Below are 20,362 nucleotides of genomic sequence, written 5' to 3'. Positions count from 1 at the left end.
CACACACTATACTTGTACTGTAAATAGATGTTATTGCCATGTTGACAATTTTGTAAATCTTACTGTTTTTATTGCTTCTTTGTAACACTTGTGTTGATACTGCTGCTAGGCCAAGGAGCCAAGAAACTAAGAATAGCACTCCTCTATACTGTAAAAAGGATAGGTATATGACAAAAGATAAACTTAAACAATATTTTACTGGGTAGATGACAGATGACAGTCTCAAAAGGCCCAGGCGATAAATCCATATGGTAGTGCTAGAGCAAAGGTCACAGGGTCACGTTTCCTCCCTCTAGGGGTCATAGATACTCAAAGCAAATTTTGTGATTGTACGACTAACAGGTCAGGAGAAATATGCTCATTCAAAAAAAATTGAAGGTTTGGCCTGATGGGCATGCTAAAGGAAAGGTCAGGGGGTCATGGCAATATCTTGGTCTCAGTTTGGCCTGATGGTGGTGCTAGAGGAAAGAGGTGACCAAAATCAATAATGTGACTTCAATACAGGGGCATAGTCTGGAGGAAGGATATACCAAACTTGGAAGTAGATTTTGATTGGGATGAAGTTTGGGCAAACGTTCGGCTTTCATCACGTAACCCGGATCATCAACAGATTCATCTTAATTTTATTCATAGGATTTACTTAACTCCTAGACGTTTGTTCCTAATGGGGCTTAAACAAGACTCTCGATGCTCCTTATGTTTAAACGGTGATATTGGTACATTTATCTCTGACCATACCTGTACTGCCTTCTATATTGATGTTGAATGATGTTTCTCAGTTAGCAGCCTCTATACAGGTAAAGAGACTCATTTTGTCCGGTCTTACGGCTGCTAAAAAGCTGATAGCATCACGCTAGATTCAACCGGATAAAATGTGCCGAAAGGTATGGGTTCTTACCTATCTCGATGTGATTTATCTAGAGATATCTACCGCAAGAATTTTAGGCGTTAGTGAAGCCAGCATAGCAATCTGGTTCTGTTACGTTAAGGCTTCGCTCAGCACCAGTAGCACTGTACTTCACTTCGTGTACATACACTGAATAAAAAAAATTCCACCATGTACCTTTACATCCCCATATTCGTCTGACCACACCCCCTTCCGCTTACCTTCATAAGCAGGTGTGTGGTCACCTACTCGCCTCCTTCTTCACTTTCACCACAAGGAAGTGCCTCGGTAGATCCCCACTTGACGAGGTTGATAGCTGAAGAAAGTTGAGACGTGTTTACATTGTGCTTATTTTTTTCTTCTCATATATATTCGATAGAAAAACCTAAGTCATAATGTCTACTCCGGAGGGTCGTGTTCGCAGCGCCACTCTCCACCAGCGATTCTCCATTTCCGCCTCCGCCGTACGTCCTGGAGCGGGGCTGTTGCCCCTCTCGTGGTTGACAGCCCGGATGGGTAGTTCGCCTCTCCAAGGAGCTGGTGCACCGGTGCCGTCGCCTATGCGATGGCCTGGTTCTGGCTCTGGTTCCTCTGTTTCCGAGGAATCGTCCGCTGTTGGGCGGCCGGTTCCTTTGGTTCCAGGGGATTTGAGACGCAAACTTTTTGCGTCGGCTCGCTCCCGTCGCAAGATGGTGGCTTGCAGACGCGAACGGCCAGGGTTTGGCGAGTTGCTTGAGCCCAGTGAGGATGCGTCGGTCTCTACATGCCCGATGGAAACAGAGGATTACATGGTAGAGGCGGACGGGTTCTTATTTGAAGGCCCGGTGGAGACAGGTATCCCGCCTATCCAGGTAACACTGGAGGGGGGTGAGATGTCTCCTTGGGGCGCCTCGTTTGAAGACGTTGGAGAGGAACCTCTGACTCGTCGGCGGGATGCCCTGCTATCAGCCACATCGGAGTGTGGCTCCTTGACCAGTAGCAGCCTGCTGTATGTGAGGGATGCGGGCTCGGTGGAGGAAAGTCTGCAGGGGGAGCTGCGGGCTTTGTTCCCCGAGCTCATGGCGGTGGCGGCAGTCGCAAACGGCGTGCCGCTGCCGCAGCCACTGCCTGTTCCTGTCCCTGATGATCTCATAGGTCATTTGCCCGGTGAGAGGGGTGGACGTTGTCTATCCATTCTTCCCCTCAATGGGGGCCTATGTTCGTCAGGGCCAGGTGGTGTCCCACATCATAGGCCTCACCCCCGCCTACGTACAAGTTACGCGGGTGGCGGGTTTGGTCGACGGTATGAGAGAGGGCGTGCCACGGCTTGATAGGCCGATGGCCACGCTACTCTGTCCGGAGGTGGTGTGGGAGCCGTTACGGAAGCCGGTTCCTCAAGGGAAATCGGCTAGGCGGTTGGCTTACTGGAGCGACCAGTCATTTATCGCCGGAACACAATCTCTAGCTGCTGCGTCTAACATCGCACAGCTGGCAAGATTCATGTCTGGGATATTGACGGGCGGCATGGAGCTGAGTGATGTACAACATGACCAGCTCTCCCAGGCGGCAGGAGCTGTCCTGCATCTGACTCAGCTGCAGGCCATATCCGCTGGGAAAGTGCACGCCCTGGCGACTCTGAACCAGCGCCACCTTTGGCTGGAGCAGGCGCATGTGCCGGAGAAGAAGAGGCTTCCACTTCTGACAGCACCCCTCTCCGACGCTGGACTGTTCGGGAAGGCCCTACAGTTGATGACCTCGACCTGTAGAGAAATGCAGGAGGAGCGCTCCGTGCTTCAACCTCATTTTCCCCCTCCCGATGTTGCCGGTGGGGTCAGACGGCTGCCACGACGTCGAGCGTCTTCCGCCGTGACTGCTGCTACCACCACCGCCACTGCTGGTCCTTCAAGGAAGAAGGCCAGGAGGAGAGAGAGCGCCGCCGCTACAGCCGACCCATCTACGCCCGGAGGTGACGGTAGGGACCGTCGAGACCAGCCGCCGATTGCTTACCGTCCCTCCGGGGCTCCACGGGGTGGCAAATCCCGAGCGGCTCGTGGCGGCAGGCGCCGCTAGACACAGTGACTTTTTTCCCCTGTGGTCCCCTCTGTTTTTCCCTTCCCGGCCCTAACATATTATGATTTTGTTCAAAATTGTTAACAAACTGTGTGTTTATTCACCAAACATATAATGGGGTTGCAAAGTGTGAATCTTCACTAGTATGGGTTGATAGGAGGGTTACGTTCATGTTAAGAGCTTTAAGCAAGGTCTGCAGCCTACACTCGGTTGAAAAAGGGTTTTTTCTGCCTCGGCCTGAGTCTCCACATAAGGTAGAGGTTTCTTGTATGTTCTGTTGCTTGCACGAGTAATGTTGAGCTACAACACTTGTGTTGGTTGCAGTAATGCTCGTATGAACACGTACCACGGCTCAGCCGTTCTCGCTCTCTCTATCAGTGTTTTTCTATGTTCAACATGGATGCGGGTGTAGGATTCACACACACACGCGACTTGGTTTTGTTGTAAACCCTGTTCACAGTTGACTGTGGTTAGCATGCATTGTATTAGCTTGCGCTATTCCTTAGCATTGCTATTAAAGGTATTGTGTGCTAAAGTTGTTGCTGTGTGCAAGGGAAGGGCTTGTGAGGGGGTACCGGATAAACCCCTCCTTCCCTCTTCTGATTGGTCAGGGGGTTTATTCATCTCTTGTTGGTCCAGTCGGGGCCAAGTCGTTAGGCGACTTGGCTGGGAGGGGGGGGAGGGTTCCCTAAACTCTGCTCCTATTACACAGGTGTTGAGTATTGGGTTTCCCCCCGTCATAGCACACGTCATTACGCACGTTGCTATTTGACGATGGCTTCCGTGAGTTAGGCCGTATGACGGTCTGTTGTTGTCAAAGTGTCGGGATAGAGCGTGGGTTCCACTACGCTCGATATATGTGTAACTTGAGTCGGTTGGTCACATGACTCAAGATTGCCATGGCTTTTTCACTCTATGACTCACGTGGGAAGCCTCCCTGAGGAGCTCCGTCTAATCCTCTGTGGTGGGGGTGACTGGATATAAAAATGTAAACAGTTTTATCCTCAGCTGTGTCAAATGGGGTTCATACAGTAGGTGCTTCTTTTCTTTTTTAATAAAAGAGTGTGGAGTAGCGGCTACGTGGCGTAGTGGGCAAGGCGCTCGCCACGAATGCGGAGACGCTGGGCTCGCCTGTTCGAGCCCAGCGCTCCACATTGCTTTCAGTTTAGCTGGTCGTTCATACTAATACACATTGGCCGTATTAGGGGGTGGGAAACTGATGGGTGGGGATCGGGCGTTGTGGACAGCGACTCCTACAGGTCGGTTGGTGCGCCTGCGCAGTAGAATCAGGAAGTGTCGGGGGCAGCGTGAGCCTCCCACGCGTTACTCCTCGCCACTGAGAGATCGAGCTGCGCAGGTGAAAAGATGCGACTGCTGTTACCTCAAGTACCGGAGGGGACTTGTGCTATGTATGACTTAGTCCACATTGCAGCCGGCTTGTGGGAGGCAAGAAACAGCGTTCGTGACAGGGGAGGGTTGAATTGGATGATACGAAATTGGGATGGGAGAAAATATAGAAAATGGGAGAAAAAGTGGATCAAAACAAAAAAACAAAAAAAATAGTGTGGAGTATAGGAAGCACCACACCCCTCTTGTCGTTTCTCCCAGGCGCCTTGAGGATTCAATGAAGGGTCTACATTAGCCTGTTCATTGATGTGGTTGTGTCCCGACGCATGCATGGTGCTAGCTCGGGGTGTTTCTGATGGGAATCATGCGGGTAGCTAGTACGCCTTGGTTGCTTGTGGTTAAAACAGCGTTTTTATAAAGCAACTGGGATGGAGGGTTTGTCCTCTTCCGAGAACCTGTTACTGGTTCTCGACGGGTTCTCGTTCATGTCTGGGGGATGTTAACGGAATGGGATCTGAACATAGGTAGAGGGGTCTCACGCCCTTGGGGTGGGCCACCGAGCACGGTTCACACCGGCCCGTCTGGGTGGCGCCCTCTTTTCATGTTTTTGATCGACACGCATATCTGTCCCTTCTCACGGAATAGGCTGGTCGGCGTGGTTAGGGCACGGGACTGGTTCTGGTCACGCTGGTCCAGGTCAGTTAACCCGTTGTCCGCCGGGGATGCAGATCTGCTGTTCTGGTACCCTGAGGGACTTAGGCTTTTTTCGGGGAAAAAAATGCCGGGTCGGCCCGGGGTGTCACAAGGTTAGGCGTTATGGAGACCCTTGTTGGGTACTCTTTTGTACCTGGCACTATCTTAAGGGGCTGGTTCTCTTTTCTTCGCTCCTCTCTCACGCTTGGCGGAGAGAGGGCTGTTGGGGTGGTCTTCTGGACCTCCTCTGGTAACCCTGTGTGCTTCCCGAGCCGCCGGGCCCGGTCCGAAGTAAAGTTTCGTTGATACCGTAGACCTGGGATAACCCTTTTTCTTGAGGGGTTATAGGAACAACCACCGCATTGGTACCAAGGGGGTGGTTGATTCCCTGGTGTGTTGGAGCAGAGTCAACTCCCGGGTTACCCGGTTGAGTGTGCCCCTGCACGTTCATGACGTCTGCCAATCATGTCAGCCTTCTCTGCCTCAACCCCTCTGGGTGGGTTTTTTTTTAATGGAGGCTTTGTCATGGTGATCAACAACGCCAGCATGCGCCCCTTCCGCCGGGGGGGCTGTTTTCAGCTGACTCCTTTGGCGCCTGTCTCGTCCGCAGTGCTCCAGGCTCAGGTTACAGCCTGCTGCCTGGTTTCCCCGGTGCGCTGCCTGCTTCCGTTGGTTAACTTGAGTGCTTACGGCCATGCTGACTGCCTGTGTTTCAGAGTCAGTGTGCCAGGCGGTGTGCTATTGGGGGGAAAGGGCCCGCTCTTGGAGGGGCCCTATCCGAATACGCTGGCGATGTGGGGGGTGGTGTCACTAAGTGACCACCTGGTGGGGTCTTGATGCCTGGCGTCATTGACCTCTCCAGGCCCCCTTTTTCCGGGGGATCCAGTCCCTTCAGTGGGACTGGGTCTTCCTTCGCGCTCCGCTGCTACGGCCTTGCCACGGGGTTGGGGTTGCTCTTGACCCCGTGATTTTGGGGGCAGTAACGAGGTTGTTCCTTCCGTTCGTTCCCTGGTGGCATGCGGGTTGTGCGTGTGTGTAGTCGTGGGGTCAAGCCACGGTCTGCTCACCCTGTGCGTTGAGTTGCTTGAGTTCCTCTTCGCCTGGTCGGATCCGTCGCCCTCCCGTAAGCCTCCACTAGGGAGGGTGTCCTCCATTAGGGAGGGTCGGGGAGGCTCGGTCCTCCCCGGTCTGATGGTTGTGGGGGGCCTCAGCGGGGTGTATTTGTCGGGCTAAGGCTCCCGCTCAGCCCCCGTTGTGCTACTGGTGCTGAGCGAAGCCTTAACGTAACAGAACGTAAGGTTATGAATATAACCAAGTTCTGTGAGTTATGGTGCCCTCAGCACCAGGACGCCGCTGCTGCCCTTGATCTCGCCTTGTGGTGAAAGTTTGGGAAAGAGGCGAGTAGGTGACCACACACCTGCTTATGAAGGTAAGCGGAAGGGGGTGTGGTCAGACGAATATGGGGATGTAAAGGTACATGGTGGAATTTTTTTTATTCAGTGTATGTACACGAAGTGAAGTACAGTGCTACTGGTGCTGAGCGCACCATAACTCACAGAACTTGGTTATATTCATAACCTTACGTTAGAGGTGGTGGAGAGGATAAAGGTTAGCATATGAATTTGTAATTCCTGGTGTTAAACGGAATAATGGATGGATTGTCCAAAAAGGGGTCCTGAGGGGGGGGGGGGGGGACGAGCGAGCAAGAGCATAGGTATTGTATTGCATTTATTATGGGTAAATCTTTAAATTTACATTTATTTTTATTTAAGTACTGGACTGTCATTAATTTCATTATTGTGTCAATCATAGTCCTGTGATTTATTGTGGATTTCCATTGTTTATGTATTGTGTGTCTGGTTTTATGTAAAAAAGGGGAAAAATAAAGAAAATTGTAAAAAAAAAGAAAATACAGGGGCATGAATGTTCACAGCAATGTTTGTGATGGTACAACAAATGGGTCACGAGATGAGCTCATTCGGAAAAGTTGGCCTGGTGGTGGTGCTAGAAGAAAGGTCATAAGTCAGCAACGTCTGTATGTTTCTTCCTCTTCAGGTCAGGAATGTGCACAGCATATCTAGCCATTACCTTTTGAGATATCTCACTCACTTACAGACTGACAGATGGGACAGATTACATAACCTCTATGATGGAAGTAATAAAAGTCAGATAAAATACATGAATCAATTAACCTGATTTATTTTCACTCATATTATTAAAACAATTCTCCTAAATTATACCCATCTCTCTCATCTTTCTCTAATTTGGTACTAATGGCTGACTAATTTGATTAGATAATAATTTCTCCATAATACATAAACTCTCATTTATGTTTGCCCTCTTGTCAATAACTCATTCCCCACCAACAACGTTTATACACGTTATTGGGCGCCATCCTTTGAACGGCAACCACGTATATATACGTTATTTGATAGTTTCTCCTTTTTTTCGATATTTTTATTCATTATTCATTCCGGGGACCTCGGTGTTACCATAGGGAATGAGTCTGAGATCGTCAAAGTGCAATACCGGCCGCATCCAGCTAGACGGTGGTATCGAGCACCCTTTGAAACCTTGTATCTAGGCCTGTGCAACGGCCAAATGTCTCCGGGGGCACTTTTCTTTGTCGGGCGAATGGAGCGGTTATAACGATCAGATTGAGAAGCATCAAATGCTCTCGATGCATGATGTGTGGTGGATTATATTGGCGATACGATCGACACCAATACTGGGACTCGCAATCAGATAATTGGAATATTCTTTTTGGGGTACATCCTAGACGAAGGTAAGGGCTATATGATATCGATCCTGCGTTGATCCAACCATGTCCTCACTTCGATCGCAACATGTGTGTGTAACGTTACTCCACAACGTATGTCGTTGGTGACGATCAAAGCATCAAAAAACGACCCCCCCCCCCCCCTTCATGCATTCATGATGAAACATAATATCTATATAGATTTTATTTGGGAATAGTAGCGTGTACAGGCAAGAAACTGCAACGTTTATAGTAGAATTGACGTATAAGGCTATTACTCAGCCTTTCGGGAATTACCCCAGACCAGACCACGCTATAACTATACTTATATTCACCGCGGTATAACACGGGAACGTATGGATGAAAAAATGTATTCTTTTTCACATATTGAACGATAGATAGGTGATGTCAAATGGGCCATAGTATTGTATCCATAGCTATAATATAGAATATAGTTATAGCTCTACAAACAAGGTGACGCACTCCTAATCTTTTAAAGCGTGGCAGTGCTAGAACGGGACCCGTCTAATCCCCAGCGGTCAATGAGTTAAGCACTGGAATGTGCAGTGGTAGAATAGGCCTAAGGCCTAAAATTGTGCTGAAATGTAATGACAAAAAATAAGGGAAAAACTATGTTTATGCAAAGCAGGTAGGTCACAAGAGGATCAGCAAATGCCTGAAAAACAGCTATCACTCACGTCTGCCCTGGTTTATCTCTATTTTCATAATCTAAACTCTTGCGGATCAGTCAATTAACATCAGTGAAATCAGTCAAAATTCTCGTGTGTGTGCGACTGTATTTTACCTGCAGAAGCTCTTGCTGTTCTTTCCTCTGCTCCTCTTTCAGTGCTCTGACTTGTGCAGCATGCGCCAACTTCAACTGCTGTTGCAGCTCGTCCTCCACACCACCAATGCCGCCATGTCTCTGCAATGGGGCTAAAACCAGGCCAATCACATTCACAAATACCAAACAAATTCTTGAAAAATAAATAAAAAGGTTCTCACCAACATCATAAAAAGTATTTGTGACAAATATTTCAGTAATCTAATGATGACCATTCCCCCCCATTCATTCAAACCGCTTCATATCATTGTCATGGTCTTACCTTTGGGGGTGCTGGAGTGAGGTCTGACTACCGATCCGTCTCCAACACAGCGATCCCACTTCCCTTCCTCGTTCCCCCCTGTGGCCCGCATGAGAAGTCTCCGTTTGGCCTTGAATGTCCCTTCCGAACCTCCGTACTTTGGGGTCAACTGAATTCCCTGTAGATCACAACCTGTTGAACCAGAGTCTGATCCTGAGCCTTCCCGGAGCCACAGCCCAGACGGCGTGTCCACATCATACGACTGGTTGAGAGACATCGAGTGGGAGGAGTCGTTTCCTTCTACAGTGATCTCGATCCTTCTTTCCTTCGGTTGGTTGCTGGCGTCCGTCAGCACCGACCCTTTATGAGGAATATTCGGTTCGTTCTGCACCTTCCGGAAGAGATCAGGAACTCGCATCTTCTGGACCACAGAGGTGATGCATCCCGTGCCGTCTTCATATTTTCCATAACTCATAATGTCAATATACTTAGTCACTGGTGCTCTGTCTGACCATTGGACCTTACAGGGAGCCACACCTAATGTAGTTAGTCCTCCGCTACCTATCCATTTATCCTCTCCTGTATGTAAGGTCCTAGCTAGCCAGACCCCTCCTACGTTCACTGTCCTCTTCCCTCCTTCCAGCTCTAAGACAGTGGGGTCTTTGGGGTCATTGAGACTTGGTTGAGGTCCTGTATCACCACCATGCGTCTTTTTGTAGTCGTCTAATGATTGTCTTCTCTGCCCCTCACTCTCCTGCTGTTCTAGCCCAGAATCATTTCTATCATCGTTTTGCCTCTCCAAATAGCCATAAACTTCTTGGTCCACCTGGATACGTTGGTCTGCACTAATTTGATCTGTGTGTTCATTGAGCTTAGGACAACCGTCAGATGGGGAGTTGCTCATATCGTCCTGGTTGTGGTTCTTTGTGAGTGTGGACTCCAGATCTGAGATCAGTGCTTTCAGACTGGACAGGTTAAACTCCAGCTGATCTATCTGCTGTGTTTGATCTGAGCTTCTAGCTAAAGCTGTTGCTTGAGGCACAGTGGAATAAATGGCTGTGTCCTGATTGTTTTCCTTCCCCAGCTTAAATTCTGGCGCAGGTTTTTTGTCTACATTAAGGGGTGAGCTGATAAGGAGTTTCGTTGTTGGGATAACAACTCCATCACCAACTCCTCCACCTTTGCTTTTGCAGCGGATGGGACTCATACAGAACGGAGGGGTGGGGACAGTGTGGAATTTCCCCCTTCCTTGAGAACAAGGTGTAGATGGACCACATGGACTACCCTGCTCCCTGGTCAAGAAAAAGGTCTCCTGGACTGGGGTGTTACCTGTTGAGATGATAGGCTTAGGGAAGTTGTCGGCTTGTGGGGACTCTGCTTTGACCTCAGCTCCGACCTCTGATGAACAGTACAGCTGATTATGTTTGGAGGCCAATTCTTCTTCGAGGCAAGTCAAAATTTCAGAGTCTGTATTCCCATCTCCAGTCAAATGTGTGTTCTTAGACTCAATCTTTGCTTTCTCCCCATGGTGCTCCTGTTCATGGATTCCCTCTCCTCTGGACATCTTCTCCTCATCTCTCCTCGACATCTTTTCCTCATCTCCCCCGGACTTCTTTGGTGACGTTTCCATCAGCAGAGGAGACTGGATTTTGGTTTCCATAGTAGCCTTATCTCTAGTTTTCCTTCCCTCTGTGGTCACCTTCACAGTGTGTGAGAAGAACTCGTCATTCTCCTTATCCGAGAGGCCACTCCCCTCCCCATCTTTACACAGCTGCTCACGTTGGGTTCTCTCCTGGTTTCTGGTGTTCTTGACCTGATTCTTGTGCAGCCGTTGATGCCGCCGGTATTCCTGGGATTTCTTGAGCAAAGCCTGGAGGCTCATGCGGTAAGGCTCCTCTGGAGATGCTGCCGACTCTGCTTCTCCTGTCGTCTCGTTGTATTCCCATTCCATAGCCCTGTCCCGATTGTGAATTTCTGGTTGGTTTGATGCTGAAAACTGCTGTGTGGTTAATGTCTCTGATGACTCTGAATTGCCTGAGTGACAACTACTTTCTATTGAAGGCACTGGTCCCTCATTTCCCGAATGGTTTTGTTCCTGGCCATGAGCATCTGTTATCTGAGCAGAATGAGATTTCTCTTCACACTCTGTACTTCTCAGATGAGTGGCTTTAGATTCCCCTATCACAGGACTTGTTGCCTCGTCTCCACATGAAGTTCTCAACTCTCCTGGGTTGGGACATATGAAGTTATATTTCTGGGGTGAGAAATGATCATAAATGAATGGCACGTCACAGGTCTCCAGGTCCTCTCCATCTATGGGAGGGTGGTTGATAATATCTGGCATCTTGGTGATTGTGTTTGAGGTATTGTGAATGAAAAAGCTGCTAGTGTTATCGGCTGCCTCCTCAGATACAAACTCAAGGCTCTCTCCCACTGCTTCAACCCTATCAGAGACACCGGTGGCGTTTCCTGCATTCTCATAGGTCATGTAACCTGAAGAAAGCGACTGGTGGCTTATGTCAGCAAGGGGATCTGTGATTGGTTGTGATGCCAGCTTGTCTTCATACCGATCAATAGAAAAGCCATCCTGGTGACTTTTATCAGGCGTGAGGTGTTTGGCGGAAAAGGCACCACACAAAGTCGAGATCAAGGGAGGAACAATGACACCACCCTTCCCATCATGCATCTGGTCAGATGGGGGTGGTGAGAGCAACAGACTATCCTTAGTTTCTATGGCATCATCATGATGAGGCATGGATACATCGCTGGCGCTGTGGGAATGTGACGTTTTTGATGTTGTAAGGCCAGTCTCTTCGTGAAAAAACTCCTCCAGTGTAGGGGCTTTCCTCAGCTGCAATACATTAGAGGAAGCAACAAAAATGCCAAAAGAAAAGTTAATTTCCCATTGAATTAATTAATTATATTATAATGTGTAACATCACAAGCCATGTACTTTAGGAGGGGACAGTTAAAATTCACACCTGGACACTGTCAAGAATGTTTTGTATGTAGGCAGCTCTTGCATCAGTCTTTGACTTTCTCTGGTCAGCGGTCCTCAGTGCTGTATCTCTATGCCTCTGCATCTCAGCTCTCCGATTCCCCGACAGCTGTATAAATGAGTGAATGTCAAACAAGTAGATCCGCACACCTAATAGCTCCCGCTGAATGAATGTTTTATTTTGCAGTAACGTTTCGAGTAACAAGGCTATTCTGTTCAAAACAGAGAATGCTCAACTATAGGCAGTTCTGAACGTAAACACAATGCAGTTAAACCCAGATTCGGCTCAAACAAGGGACGTTTCGCAATTATGCCACATCAATGTGGAACGCCCTACCCAAAGCTGTAAAGGAATGTGAATCACTACCCACTTTCAAAACCACTCTCAAAGAACACCTACGGGAGACTGCAATTCGAAACTGGCCCCTGTAAATGTCCTAACCCAACCCCCTCCAATGTACAGTAAATGACCAAGTATGGTTTTGTCAATAGTAGTTTTGCTTGTACAGCCCCCCCCACCCCCTCCAATGTACACCCCCCCCCCCCCCCCACCCACCCTACCACCTCCAATGTACAGTCCCCCCCCCCCCCCCCCCCCACACCCCACCCCCTGCAATGTACAGTTTTTACGTCAAATGTATATACTCTCTTTTCTGGACTCTTTTTGTATCACAAACAGTACTGTATTTGCAAATCTGGTATGTCATAAATGTATAGATATAGCAGTACTGTCTATCTGTATGTCGTGTCATATGTCCTGATGAATTGAAAATGGGGGACCCTGATGTTACGTAAACAAGACGAAAGTCTTTCTCTGGTCTGCATCCCCTTAACAATTGTGTGTATTGAGCTGTGCTGTATGCCTGTATTGTACCCATACTGCAATCTGTTAATAAAGTTTTCAATCAATCAATCAATCAGTATGAAGTAGCTTTCATACCAACGGCGGAAGGATGGGTCGTCCTTGAAAGCGGATAAGCGAAGGACCAGCACTTCTCGCAGGTCGGTTGTCCTCCTCAGGCTCCGCACTTTCCCTCAGTTGAGAGAGACGAGATTGAACAAACAATTCGTAATCCTCCATTTCACCTAACGTTCGACATGCAACAAAGACACCGCGTTGCATTAGGTCATAATAACATTGGCTGGCAGTGAATAACCATAACAACCACCGTCGGTGTAGCTGCTTATCGGCTGGCTAGCTAAGTTAACGAACATTACGTTAGCGTACAAAAGACCACCAAACTCCGGTAACCGGTTGGTATCATTCAACAAGCTAGAGGAAAGTACTATATGTCTAGGAATAATCTGCGAGTTAGTTAGGTTCCACTGGTTGTCCACATCCACTGGCTAAAATAAAGATACTCGCTAAACTCAATGTTTACATGTTTGCCCGCCTCGCCTCCTACGGCAACAACGTGTGACAGTTGGGAAACGGTGTTGGGTTTCACACAAACCCTGGCATGGATTTCAAGAACAGATGGATCCAGGAGTAGATCAAACAACATATCACTGTCTGACACACAAACTTAAGTGTAACAGAGATCAAATACATTGTTTCCTCTTTTTTGTTAATCATACGATATATGACCATTGTTAATAATTTGAAATACTTTTCCGTGTTTTATCACGCACCGCCGGAGCTGTAGACTCGAGGCCAATCAACCGCTGCTGCCATCTATAGACTTGAAGGACCAGGGCTAACCAAATACAATGTAATAAACAATTGAATAACTATACAACCTGAAAAAGTTGACATTTACATACTAATACAAATGTATTATGTAAATTAGTCCGTTGATTAAAATATCTTGTTGTACTGAATGACCCCCCCCCCCCCCCCAATAACTTATTGCTCTTTGTATACACTACTGCTTAATTAGCTAAAACAAATTACGTACTTTGATTGATTGATTGAACATTTTATTAACAGATTGCAGAATGGGTACAATACAGTACAGCTCAATACACACAATTGTTAACACATTAACTGCCACAGAGTTTGATCATCTTATACCATTCTCTGCCAGCACTGTAAGTCTATGGAGATGTTCACCTTCTTTGCAGGGCTATAACTTTTTAAATTGTATTGCTAAATTGACATTACTATGGCCCATTCAACATCGATTATCTATCGTTCAGGATGTAGGAACGCTTTACTTTTTCATTCACACATTCATACGAAAATACCGTCTAGAATATGTTTTTATCGTTTTCTGCAGTAATTCCTAGAACGTGAGATATAGGCATAAATGCATATATAGATTATCAAATGCAGTTTGTTGCTGATCCACGCTATATTAAAAATTTCAACTGCATGGTCCTAAACGTTATGACTGATCATGTGCGGGTGAACGGAGGGGGGGGGGGGGTCGTTTATAATTCCGTGATCGTCGTTAAATGCTTTATGTAGTATGGGTGATATATAGATCAGAGCAGTTTGCATGGATAATAATAAACAATCAGGCTGAACGTAACGTCAGCCTCCTCTTACCATTGGGCGATGACACTGGAGCAAAAAGATCCCAGTTATTTGATGGGGATTGAGTAGATCCATTTCCGGTTTGTATAATAACAATACACGCCCAAATCATGTAGATTATTGAGTTATGGCAGCGATCCATATCCACGGTGTGTGGCTAGAGTCCTGCAACGATATGCGAGTGAGTGGGGCGGGGGGGGGGGGGGGGGGGGTAGGCGGGGTAGGGTAACTTGGATTATCGACGAAACCTTACTTGGTCCCAAGAAGAGGGTCTCGTGTATTATTGGGTTAGGACATTTACTGTACATTGGAGGGGGTTGGGTTAGGACATTTACAGGGGCCAGTTTCGAATAGCAGTCTCCCGTAGGTGCTCCTTGAGAGTGGTTTTAAAAGTGGGTAGTGAATCACATTCCTTTACAGCTGTGGGTAGGGCGTTCCACATTGATGTGGCATAATTGCTAAACGTGTTTAGTCCCTTGTTTGAACCGAATCTGGGTTTAACATGATTTGTGGATTAAATGTGCCGGAAGGTATGGGTTCTTACCTATCTCGATGTGATTTATTTAGAGATATCTACAGCAAGAATTTTAGGTGTCAATGAAGCCAGCATTGCAATCTGGTTAGAAGTGGTGGAGAGAATAAAGGTTAGCATATGAATCGTAATCTCTGGTTAGAAACGAATAATGGATGGATTATCCAAGGGGGGTCCTGAGGGGGGGGGGGGGGAGAAGAACGAGCAAGAGCATATTATGTACTGTATTGTATAATGGGGATTATGTATATATCTCGCAACCTACATTTATTGATTCAAATACAGAAATGTATATTCCTGTGATTTATTGAGATATTTACTGTTAATGTTTGTCTTGTCAAAAAAATAATAAAAAGATTTGTTAAAAAAAAAAACGTGATTTGTGGAGCTACCTCTGGTGTTGTGGTCATGGTATTCACACAAATAGGCCTAATAATATCTTCTGTGTTAAAATAATTTGGGAAACTTTGTTCTTTACTTTCTAGGACCTTTTTATTTTATTTTTTTTAGATAGCCACCTTACTATCGAAGGCAAACAAGATGGTTGTCACAATTGTCACCCTTCCTTTCAAAGTTTTTTTATGTAGGCTATTCCTAAATGTGCTCTCCTATCCATGACACGTTCCATGAGTCAAGGCTGAGCTACAGTATCTTGATGTGTATGAATCAGCTTTGCCTGTTATTTACTCTGGTACACTGCTAACTACATGGGAGGGAGTACCAGATGGGAGGTGGGAGGGAGTACCAGATGGGAGGGAGTACCAGAGACAAAAAATGCTCTGAGTTTCGTAAAAGTCAGTCAAAGCTTACTAAAAGCACGAGCAGTGAACTCCAAGCCCACGTGACTGAACTCAAACTAGAAAGAAACAGACTAAGAAACGACGTAAACTCCATGATCAAAACTGCAAAAAAGAATTTCATCAATGACAAAACTGAGGAAAACAAAAACAAACCACGTGAACTTTGGAAATTACTCAATAATCAACTAGGATGCAGTAAAAAACTTAAAACCAGATTCTCAAACATAAACATAAAAACGGACAACACGCTCATCACAGACAAGCTGGATGTAGCCAATTACTTAAACATTTTCTTCACAAACATAGCCACAACACTGGTAAACAAACTACCCTCCCACTCAGGGCTTTATGGGGTAGAACACATAGTAGCTTACTACAAAAACCTAGGGGTCCGCAAGGACGACTTCAAGCTGGAAATGGTAACAACAGATGAGGTACTCAATAAACTGAGCGCCCTCCAACCTAACAAGGCCACTGGCCATGACAACATCCCCTCCAAATTCCTCAGAGACTCAGCAGCCGCCATCACCCCAATCATCACACACATAATAAACCTCTCCATAAAACAGGGACACGTCCCCAAGGACTTCAAAATTGCGAGGGTGACCCCTCTGTACAAAAAGGGCAGCAAATTAGACCCAGGCAACTACCGCCCTGTTTCTATTCTCACCTCCATCTCGAAAGTCATGGAAAAAATAGTCTACGAACAGGTCGAAAAGTACCTAGCGGAAAAAAATCTAATCTACGAATTCCAATCTGGCTTCAGAACATCCCACTCCACTGACACATGCCTTCTCTATTTGAATGACCACATCAAACAAGAGGTGGACGCAGGCAAATACTGCGGCATGGTCATGCTGGACCTACAAAAGGCCTTTGACACGGTCAATCACTCCATTCTGATTGACAAGCTAAAAGCAATTGGTTTTGATAGTCTATCAGTGAGCTGGATGCAATCCTACCTTGAGGGGAGGGAACAGATGGTGGAGGTAAACGGTACCCTATCCCCCCCCCTCACAGTGAGCTGTGGTGTTCCACAAGGAAGCATACTAGGACCGCTACTGTTCCTAATTTATGCAAATGACATGTCGTCAGCTTGTGACTGCAACTTGTTCCTGTTTGCGGACGACTCAGCCCTGCTGGTCTCTGACAAGAACAAGTTACAGGTTGAAAAAACCCTCAGCTCGGAACTAGGCAGAATCTGCATATGGCTCGCTGATAACAAACTATCATTACACATGGGCAAAACAGAGTCCATTCTCTTCGGTTCAAATAACAAACTCAGCAAGACCGACGGCTTCTCAGTTACAGTGGGTGACAATATTGTCACAAGGAAAGATGAAATTACCTACCTGGGTTCCATCCTAGAGGCTAATCTCTCCTGTGACAAAATGGCATCCAATGTAATAAAAAAAGTCAACCAACGAACTCGATTCTTGTACTGGATCTCCTCTCTGGTAAACAAGAATACCCTGAAGACTCTGGCAGGAGCACTCATTCAGGGGTAATACGACTATGCTTGAGTTGCACCTCATGGTACCAAAGCACCTCAAAGGCGCTAAAAACAAAATTACAAACATCTCAAAACAAACTGGTCAGACTACTGCTTGACCTTACTCCTAGAACCCACCTCACCCCTGCCCACTTTGACAACCTAGGATGGCTTAGAGTAGACGACAGAGTACAGCAACTTGCAATGGGCCTGGTCTACAAGATACACTACACGACCAAGGTACCCATGTACATGTCAAAATACTTCCCAAAGGTCAGTGAATACCACGATCACAACACCAGAGGGAGCTCCACAAATCATGTTAAACCCAGATTCGGCTCAAATAAGGGACTAAACACGTTTCGCAATTATGCCACATCAATGTGGAACGCCCTACCCAAAGCTGTAAAGGAATGTGGATCACTACCCACTTTCAAAACCTCTCTCAAGGGACACCTACGGGAGACTGCAATTCAACACTGGCCCCTGTAAATATCCTAACCCAACCCCCTCCAATGTACAGTCATTTACCTATATGGTTTTGTCAATAGTCCAATGTACAATTTTGTTTGTTTGTACAGTGTCTCCTCCCCCCCCCCCCCCCCCCCCCCCTCAATGTACAGTTTTGCTTGTTTATACAGTGTGCCCCCCCCCCCAACCACCTCCAATGTAAATTACCCAGTATGGTTGTCAATATCCCAATGTACCCAACCCCCCCCACCAACCTCCTCCAATGTACAGTTTCTACGTCAAATGTATATACTCCCTTTTCTTGACTCCTTCTGTATCACAAACAGTACTGTATTTGCAAATCTGGTATGTCATAAATGTATAGATGTAGCAGTACTGACTATCTGTATGTCATGTATGTCATATATGTCCTGATGAATTGAAAATGGGGGACCCTGATGTAAACAAGACGAAAGTCTTTCTCTGGTCTGCATCCCCTTAACAATTGTGTGTATTGAGCTGTACTGTATTGTACCCATTCTGCAATCTGTTAATAAAGTTTTCAAATTTAGGCCCATACTGCAACTAAGTGTACTACCACCAAACATCAAGATAGATTTGTAGGATACATACAATGTGGCTTTTCTCCTGACACTTTATTTACCTCTAGATGGAAAATTGCAAGTGTAAGTTTGGACTATATCCATCTGTATCTTTTGTCAAGTGAAAACAGGTTGATAGCGTTTGGGGATTTTGTTACACTGAGCCTCAATACTCCACTTTTTCATCTGTCAACCATAGATCATACTGTTCTAGAAGAAAAAATACATAAATCATTCAATAAAACTAATTGAATATGCTGTAGTAGTTGAGACTTGACTCAAGAATATCTCAAAGGAACATATATGACTCTTATAATGTAGCCAAGATACCTAATATCTGAAATGAAAGAAGGAGAGAGAAAAAAAACTACTAACCTTCTTACTGTCTTCTACTATCATGCATGCACTCTTCCACTAATTAATCTTCCTTGTCTATATTACTAGCTACTATACTAATATGTCTCTACTAGCACCCAAGTTTCAACACTGTATGATGCACAGTTACTCAGCTGAAAGAGTTGTACAGTTGACTTGTCGTACAGAACTTGTAAGTTGCTTTAGATAAAAGCGTCAGCTAAATAACTAAATGTAAATGTAAGATGAGTCATACTATTATACAGAATCTAACTGACATTTATCAAAATATACATTCACTTTGAAACAAAAGACAATAATGGTGATAACTATCTTTTTTATTTTTATAATGATGAATAAACTGTGTGTTTGTGTCATGGACAATAAGGTCACTATGGTTCCTTCCCTGTAAAATGTAACAGCCGTTTAAAAGGGTAAACAAAGATATGAAGGGGCCTATAAAGATGATAACATATCATTGAAGTTGTTCTCTTATTTAAACTGTTACAGTTTGAGAGGTCATTGAACTTCTATTATGTAACGACTACAATCTAACTGAATGTCTAGGCTTTATCTAGCTCACCACACTATTTTCAATGTAAATAACTTGAAATTCAAAACCTGATAGTCCACATAATAATAATAATAATAATAATAATAATAATAATAATAATAATAATAATAATAATAATAATAATAATAATAATAATAATAATAATAATAATAATAATAATAATAATAAACTTGTAGTGTAGCCCAAAGTGCTTTACAGCAGTAATGAAGACATAAATGGACATAGACATAGGCATAAAACGAGCATACAATTGGCATAATATAAGCAGAGAATTGACTAAACAAAAGCAGAAAAGTGCAGACATATTTTTTTTTAAATAGACAATAATCATAAAATAGACAACGTGCATTCATATGTTATCACAATTTACCTGTGCTACGCACCCTATCAATCGATCAATAATATGCTATGAATTAACAAGTTGTTAATACCCATTAGCTTTATGCTCTATGTCACTTCGACACCACATAACTCGGACCCTGCAGTCACAAATGAGAGGCGCCTCAATTGATCGATAATGCACTATGAATCAAAATACTGTACCCCTTGGCTGTATGCTCTATGTCACTTCAACACCACCTTTTTGTACTCATTTAATTTTAGGAAGTTGTTGGTCATCCATTTGTTAATTGTGTTTCATCTGCGTAGCTATGGAAACATACATTGTGTTTTCTAATGATATCCCCACGTGGCAGCATGTATAGTGAGAATAATAGTGGACCGAGACAGCTCCCTTGTGGAACTCCAAAGTAGGTGTCATGTTTCTCAGTAGTATGATTTCCAAGCCTGACATTATGTTCTCCCTTTGATATATATATATGTTCTGAACCAGTTTAGTACATTTCTTTCTAACCAGTTTAATCAGAAAGACCAACTAGCTTTTCGAAACAATTTATTAGGATATCATGGTTAATTGAATGCTGCACTTAAGTCTAAGAGGACAAGAATTGAGGCTTTGTTTGCATCCGAGTTTAGTCTGAGGTCGCTAATTATTTTAGTAAGATAAGTTTTGGTGCTGTGGTATGTTCTAAAGCCTGATTGAAATTCCTCCATGATGCTGTTTTCTTTAAGAAAGGAGTTTATTTGGACTGAGACCATTTTTTCAAGTATCTTGCTACTGAATGGAAGGTTGGATATCGATCTATATTTGGTCAGTACATTACTGTCTAGTTTGGGTTTCTTTAGTAGGGGTTTTATGACGGCAGTTTTGAATGCATCTGGGAAGATGCCTGTCAGAAGCGATGTGTTTATAATCTCTAGGAC

At 45.3% G+C, this 20,362-nt stretch overlaps 1 protein-coding gene across 1 annotated transcript in view; it reads right to left on the bottom strand.

The window, feature by feature from the left end:
• The window catches only part of cp110 (centriolar coiled-coil protein 110), a 43,284-nt gene extending 30,091 nt beyond the window's left edge, over window positions 1-13,193 (bottom strand). Inside the window, exons 1-4 of the mRNA XM_084319334.1 lie at window positions 12,757-13,193; window positions 11,800-11,925; window positions 8,840-11,669; window positions 8,539-8,669 (exon numbers count right to left, since the gene is read on the bottom strand). Coding sequence (XP_084175460.1) covers window positions 8,539-8,669; window positions 8,840-11,669; window positions 11,800-11,925; window positions 12,757-12,939 — 3,270 coding nt within the window. The 5' untranslated portion in view covers window positions 12,940-13,193. The remainder of the gene's footprint in view (window positions 1-8,538; window positions 8,670-8,839; window positions 11,670-11,799; window positions 11,926-12,756) is intronic.
• Between the last annotated feature and the right edge of the window lie 7,169 nt (window positions 13,194-20,362).

This window comes from Notolepis coatsorum, assembly GCF_963971535.1.
Source record: "Notolepis coatsorum genome assembly, chromosome: 7".
NCBI lineage: Eukaryota > Metazoa > Chordata > Actinopteri > Aulopiformes > Paralepididae > Notolepis > Notolepis coatsorum.
The sequence above is the reverse complement of the archived record's forward strand: the minus strand, read 5'-3'. Positions and strand labels throughout refer to the sequence as shown.